This window comes from Nicotiana attenuata, unplaced genomic scaffold, assembly GCF_001879085.1.
Source record: "Nicotiana attenuata strain UT unplaced genomic scaffold, NIATTr2, whole genome shotgun sequence".
Lineage (NCBI taxonomy): Eukaryota > Viridiplantae > Streptophyta > Magnoliopsida > Solanales > Solanaceae > Nicotiana > Nicotiana attenuata.
This window is the reverse complement of record NW_017671785.1, coordinates 80,344-87,732: the sequence shown is the minus strand read 5'-3', so window position 1 is coordinate 87,732 and position 7,389 is coordinate 80,344. Positions and strand designations below refer to the sequence as shown.

The following is a 7,389-nucleotide window of genomic DNA, read 5'->3' as shown; positions in this document are numbered from 1 at the left end:
TCTCGGGGTCCGAGAGTCCTTCAAGTAGTTCTCCAGTCCTCGTAGAATTTCTAGGCATACACCTGTGCGACCAGATCAACAACCGTCAAAATTTCAATGAAAAATTGGGTAGAGAGAAAACTGACCACACTAAGAATTTTTGTATTTCTATCAATGGTAATCGATAATTCCGTTAATTCCCCGGCAACGGCGCCAAAATTTGATCATGCCCAACTATGCCTTATAAAAAGGACAATGCGGACGCTGCAAATATAACCTGAGTATTGTGCCCAGAATCGAATCCACAGAGAATTAACTTATCAATCACTATCTTTAGACCTACTAAACTCTTTAGAATCAATTTCCCAAACGTTGAGAATCACAGTTGATGGTGTTTTTTTTTAATAACTAAGATTAACAGTAACTAATAATTGCAAATTAAAGATGCTAAGCTGTAAACAATAATGAGAAAGCGCTAAGGTACTGATTTCCCCTATTGATGGAATTCCTTCTGTTTATGTTTCATACAAATTCACCAACACATTCTATCAATCATGAACGCTCTTCTTACCGTAAATCTCTCCCGAGTAATCACAGTAATTTACTAAACGCACTATCCCGAGATACACTAGCTAGCTTTAATTATCACAATTCACTTAAGATTGCACCCAAGGCTTTGTTATTCCTAATCCCGCCTTTAAACCCGCAGTTATAGATCCCTCTTATACCTTGGGAGTGGTGTTGTTCAACAATAACCTAAATATGCACTCTCTCCCGAGTTATGCACACTAAATAGGCACAACTAATTGAGGATCCTGTCAATTAACTACAACAAACACGTAGTTGAACAAATAGAAATTAAACTGGCAAACTGTATTCACATAAACAAGAAGTTCATCCCTCAATAGGTTCCATCAAAACCCTAGACAAAAGATTTAGCTGCTCATGACTATGGGTAAATCAACTAGAACAATATTTATAATCATAATTGCAATAAAAATTAAAGAAGAAGATATGATGTTTTAGGTGATCTCTCACAATTGTTTTCCTTGCTACAATATTCTCCAATACAATTCTTGCCTCCTTTGGGCGAAGTCTAGTATTTAAAATAGGGGTTTGGGCTATAAATCCCGTGTTTTGCACTTAAGTCCCTGAACTTTTCCGCCTCTGCCGCGGTCGCGGTCAAACCGCGGCCACACACCTTCTCTGAATCTCAACTTATCCGCGACAGTCTTCCACCGCGGTTCTGCCGCGGTCGCGGTGGAACCGCAGCAGTCCTTCTTCAGGCCTGGCTTGAGCTGCTTCGCTTGGTTTACTTAGCAAAATTTTACGATTGGCTTCTTTTTCTCCATATTTGATCCCAAAAGTACTCCATAGCCTTCTCGTGTCATATATCACCTTCAAAGCATGAAAAGCACTAATCAGAGCATTTTGTTATCACTTTTATCATCAAAACTATACAAGAAAGTGGTTCTTTAGGGCCTAATTATAGTTAAATTCACCTATTATCAAATGTTCTATTTTTCCTTTTAACTTGTAGATTAGATTTGTTTATTCGTAAGTGTATTTCATATTATATAAAATATAATTATAGTCAGTATATATGTTTATTGAAATTAGGAGTTGTTAGGCACTTTGAGCACAATTTCGTCCATTATTGAAAATATAATTTTTATATTTACGTTTAGAATAATATTTAGTTTTCCTAAAAATTTATTCCGATACTTTGACATTAAAGAAATAAGATGAACAAACATATTTCAAAGGAATCAAATTAACAACAAAAATGTTGTTTTGCTACTGTTTGGTTATCAGAAAGGAGAATTAAGTGTTCAAAGTTATTTCGTTACTTAACATAAATGAAATAAGATTATCGGACATATTTATAAGGAATTAAATTAACAACAGAATGTTGTTTTGCTATCATTTGATTATTAGAGAGGACGAGAAAGTGTTCAGAGGTTCTTTTTTCTTTTTCTAGTACTCCTATTTGATATGTAGCAAAGTTTTCGTAAAAAAAATTTCACAACAAAAATCGATATATTTCCTTCTTCCACAATTTCGAAGGAATTGTAGTTGAATAAAAGTTCCTAACTTTATACTACAAAAAGAGTCCTTCTCTCTAAAAAGAAGAAAGAGAAAGTCCAAAGAACAAGTCACCGGTTACCCCAGCCAATCCAAAACAAACTTCCATGTCTTCCACATAACCTCCATCAACTGACAAGGTAAGTTACAGTGACACTCGCTCTTCACCACCGTCTGCCACACCCACTGACCTTGAATCAGCATTTTTAAACAAGTTATCTCTACATGATGAGCAAACTAACCCATCCAATCATCATCCCCACTTCATTCCTATTTCCTCAGATGACAAAACCAGACTATACCGACCTTGGCACCAATTAGTTATTGTGAAACTACTTGGCAAAAAAATATCTTACACTAACCTTAAAACTAAAAATACAGCTGCACACATTCTGACAATGAGGCCCACTTACAAGATTCTCCACAAAATCATATAGCCCTAACAAATATGTTTGCATTCCCCCTGAAACCCTATTCGATCACCCTACTAATATGCTATCTGTTACTTCTCCAGCCGATCACCATACCCTAGTCTCACCTCCTTTCACAGTCAATTATACTAGAAATACAAATACATCCACTGCCGCTACACAAATAGACTTTACTTTTGCTTTAGCAAAAAATCCCATCACTTCTCCACCTCTTCATTCCTTAGTCCGTAAATCTCAACAACAAAAAATGATGGACTATTCACCAAAATCTAGGACCTCATAATCATTAAACATTCACTATCACCAAACCTCCCCTATATTCACTGCTGACCCTCAAGACCTACACTCCATCTATGACGACACACCACTTCCATCTAACACGCTATCACCTTAAGAGCTTAGCACACCACCTTCCATGCATCCTTTGCACAAGGAACCACTGTCACAGCTACTTACTCCTCCTACATCTACACAGAATCGTATCCACACCCATACTGCAAAACAACCATCAACTCCAGTCACTACCATCACAAACTCTACTCATGACACTACCCAAACTACCCTAAAAATTACAACATCCACTGCTTGCACATTGGAACTTCCACCTCAATAGGGTGATCATCACTTTCCTTGTGAGAACCTAAGCCATACAGAACAAGGGCTACCCTCCACATTCACGCAACACTTTATAAATACACACTCTCATCAAAATATACTCCTATTTATTACACCATCTCCTAACCACATCTCCCATAATGCATCGACAACAGTTCAACATAACTCAGCACCATCATCCCCGCCAGAGGCGTTACGCCAACACTGGTCACATCACCAGTATTTATTCTTATATGAGAGTACAAGTTATACAAGGATTCTACAAGATAACTACATAAATGGATAATTACAAATAATATAAAAGCTATCTCTATCACCCTCCCTCAATCTGAAGGGGAGGAACGGACATGAAGATTGTTGAGAAGATCCTGAAACCTTGTAGAAGAAAGTACTTTGGTGAACAATTCTGCCAATTGCTGAGATGTGTGAACATGAGAAACAATGAGATTGCCTTGATCCACTTTTTCACGAATAAAATGATAATCAAAAGCCACATGCATAGTACGAGAATGATAGACAAGATTATGAGCTAAATGTATAGCACCAATGTTATCACACTTAGCCAGCATAGGAGTTTTAAGAAAAATGCCTAGATCACGAAGAAGAAACTGCAACCAAGTAGCCTCCGCTGTTGCTGTAGCTAGAGCTCTATACTCAGCTTCAATACTTGATCTAGCCACAGTAGGTTGCTTCTTCGCTGCCCAAGAGATTAAGTTATCACCAAGAAAGATACAGAAACCAGAAACCAGAGGTTGATCGCCTAGGGGCTGTGCATCCAACCCAATCAGAGTCAGAATATATAGTAAGAGACAAAGGAGAACGGGCATAAAGCTGTAGTCCATTGCTAATAGTGCCCTTGAGATAGCGAAAGATGCGCTTGACTGCTTGTAGATGAATCTGGCGAGGCTTGTGAAGAAATTGTGAAGCAAGGTTAACTGCAAATTGGATATCTGGCCTTGTAAAAGATAAGAATTGAAGGCTACCAACCATTTGTCGAAAAATAGAAGCATCATCAAGCAATGGACTCTCAACAGAATTCCAGTCCATCTTGCTGTGAAGAGGGGTAAGAACAGGCTTTGATTGGGCTAAATCAAAGCGTGTTAGAATATCATTGATATACTTACGCTGTAACAACAAAAGACCATCTGAATTCGGGACTAATTCCACGCCAAGAAAATATCTCAAAGGACCCAAATCCTTCATGGAAAACTCAGAGTGCATGGAAGAGACAAATTGATGAATGAGATTCTTATGAAAGTACAAGAGGGGGGAGGGGGGGTTGAATTGTCACTAATTGAAATATGAGTTGACTTAAAACTTTAGTAGTCAACTAAATATGGCAATCTTGCAGATATAATAGTTTGATGTAATATGCAGAAAGTAAATGCAGAAATTAAAGACACCAGGAATTTTATACTTGTTCGGATTCAATGTGAATCCTAATCCAGTCCCCTTGGGTTGCAAGGGATTTCTCTTCAAGCAAATAAGTTTTCTTTCGAGTACAGATGTGATGTATATCGCTCAGATTCTCTAGCACTCGTTTGATACAATGCCTCACCAGTTGTATGCCCTCTTTCTATCCCTGACTTATTACACAGCAGATCTATGTAGGCTACTATGCTTGTTTGCAGTAGAATGAAGAGAGTTATTTGAGATCAGATAACCTTTTTCTTTTTCAATCCTTTTGCAAAAGACTTCAAAATTTCTTAAGGCTTCATCTTTATGAGACAGGAAAATCACCCAGGTGAAACGTGAAAAGTCATCAACAATAACAAAAGCATATTTCTTGCCTCCTATGCTAGCAGTTCTAGTAGGTCCAAATAAATCCATATGAAGTAATTGCAATGGTTTTGAAGTAGACACCATGTCTTTGTTTTTGAAAGAATTTCTAGTTTGCTTACCCATCTGACATGCATCACAAATATGAGTTCTAGAGAAATTCAGTTTGGGTAATCCAATAACTAAATCATGTTTGGATAATTTTTTAATCAAATCCATGCTGGCATGACCTAGTCTTCTGTGCCACAACCAGGGATCATCAGATATAGAAGTTAGGCAAATGTGACCATCTATATTTTCGAATCCATCAAGTATGTAAATATTTCCGTACCTTTTTCCAGGAAGAATTATTTTACCTGATTCGTCTTCGATGGCACAACCTGTTCTCTTAAATTTTACCTCATATCCTGAGTCACAGAGTTGACTTATGCTGAGAAGATTGTAGTTTAGTCCATCAACAAGATATACTTCAGTAATGTCACAGTTGTTGTTAAAGTGAATAGTTCCAGTGCCAACTATTTTGCCTCTTGAATCATCTCCAAATTTGACGCTTCCTCCATCAATCTTTGTAACCTCCTTGAAAAGATTTTTGTCACCTGTCACGTGACTGGAACACGCACTATCTAGATACCATTTTCCTTTGTGGCTTACTCTGTGGTGTTCCTGCAATACATAATTATCACTTTCTTTTAAGTACCCAAGCTTGCTTGGGTCCTGGTGAGTTAGTGTTACTGGGTTCAGAATTTTTAGGTTTTCAAACCCATCTAGACATAAGAAATTTACGAAAGTGACAACCAGAGTATTTATGCCCACTTTTATTACAGTAATGACATTTAGCCCTAGACCTATTTTCAGGTCTTCCATAAGTGTTGGAACTAACTATCATGAGATTAGCTGATTCCGTTCCAGTTGACTTGTAAGTCGACTGGTCCGACCGACTGGTCGATTTAGTCCTGATTGGTTCTTTTCCAGTTGACTTGTAAGTTGTCTGGTTTGACCTAACAGAACTGTGACTGGTGGATTTGCGCAAGCTGTTAAGCTGCATTTGCCATTCCTCAAACTCCTCTTGAAGTACATCTTTTTCAATTTCACATACTTCATGTTTGAGTTTCCAGTCTTTGATTTCCATAGTGAGTTTCTTAAGCTCATTCATTATTTTTTGAGACTCTTTTAAGGTGGAATCAAGAATGTCCTGCAATTCATTACATCTTTCACAGTCATAAGATCTTACCTCGCTAGTTTCTCCTCTTGCCATAAAACAATTTTCATTGTCTGAATCATCTTCATCTGTCCAGCATCTTGAAGTTTTGTTGATCTCATTTTCTAGGATTGTCATGAAGCAGAGATTTGCTATTTCTTCATGGTCTGAGTCATCCTCATCGCTCCAGCTTCCAAATGATTTGTTCTTGTTGAATCCTCTAGAGATCTTCCTTTTCAGTTCTGGACACTCTGCTTGGATGTGTCCAAATTTTCCACATTCGTAGCATTTTCCATCGTTCTTATCTTGTTCGTTGTATTGCCTAGATCTCCTTGGTGGAAATCTTCCTTTCTTAGTATTTCTATATCTTNTCTTGTCTTCCACCATGCTGCTACTGAGGTGGATGATACCCTTGCTGCTGATTGTGATTGTTGTACCCCTGTGGCCTGGGATAAGGTGCCATATTGTTGGGGGGTCTCATACCTCCCATGTTTCCTGTGTTAAACTGTGGCTGCGCCGGCCTGTATTGCTGCTGATTTTGCTGGCCCCAGTTCTGATTGCCCTGTCTCTGGCCTCCATAGTTGGACACATAGTTCATGTCCTCAGGGTGTTGATGCTGATGATCATGTTCTGCGTTCCAAGGATTACCAATTGGCTGGCTAATGCAAGATGTGCACAAGCCCCCGTTAGTAGTGTCTACAATATGTACTTGCTGTTTCTGCCCTGATTCCTCAACCTTTTTGGTGAGTATGCTCATCTGTGTCAGGAGGGTCGCCATATTTTCAGCCATGGTATTTGAGGGATCAAGAGGCACCGAGTGCACCACTGTAGTGATAGGTGCATTCGTGGTCGTCCACCCCGAATTCTGCGCCATCTTGTCAAGCAGATTCTGGCCTTCTCTCCAGGTTTTGCTCAAGAATGCCCCACCAGCTGAGGCATCCACATATTCTTCATGCTGTCTGACAGTCCCATGTAAAACCGTTGTCCCAACATCTGTTCTGGAACACCGTGGTGGGGACACATAACCAACATTCCTTTAAACCTGCCCCATGTCTCATGCAGTGTCTCCATTGGTTTCTGTTTGAAGCTCACGATCTCATCAATTTGTTGAGCAGTTTTGTTGGGCGGGTGGAACTTGTTATGAAATTGCTTGACTAACTCATCCCAAGTTTCTATAGAGTTTATGGGGAGTGAGTTTAGCCAAACCTGAGCAGCTCCTGTCACCGAGAATGGAAACAATAACAGCCTGATTGCTTCCTGAGTCACGTTGGGTTGCCTTTGAGTTTTGCAGATAGACAGGAA

At 39.0% G+C, this 7,389-nt stretch overlaps 1 protein-coding gene across 1 annotated transcript; it reads right to left on the bottom strand.

The window, feature by feature from the left end:
* Positions 1-3,433: 3,433 nt before the first annotated feature.
* Positions 3,434-4,331, bottom strand: LOC109210201 (uncharacterized mitochondrial protein AtMg00810-like). Its single transcript, XM_019373576.1, has 2 exons — positions 3,857-4,331; positions 3,434-3,807 (listed from the first exon to the last, which is right to left on the bottom strand). The coding sequence occupies exons 1-2, from the start codon at positions 4,329-4,331 to the stop codon at positions 3,434-3,436; spliced, it is 849 nt and encodes a 282-aa protein (XP_019229121.1).
* Positions 4,332-7,389: the final 3,058 nt, after the last annotated feature.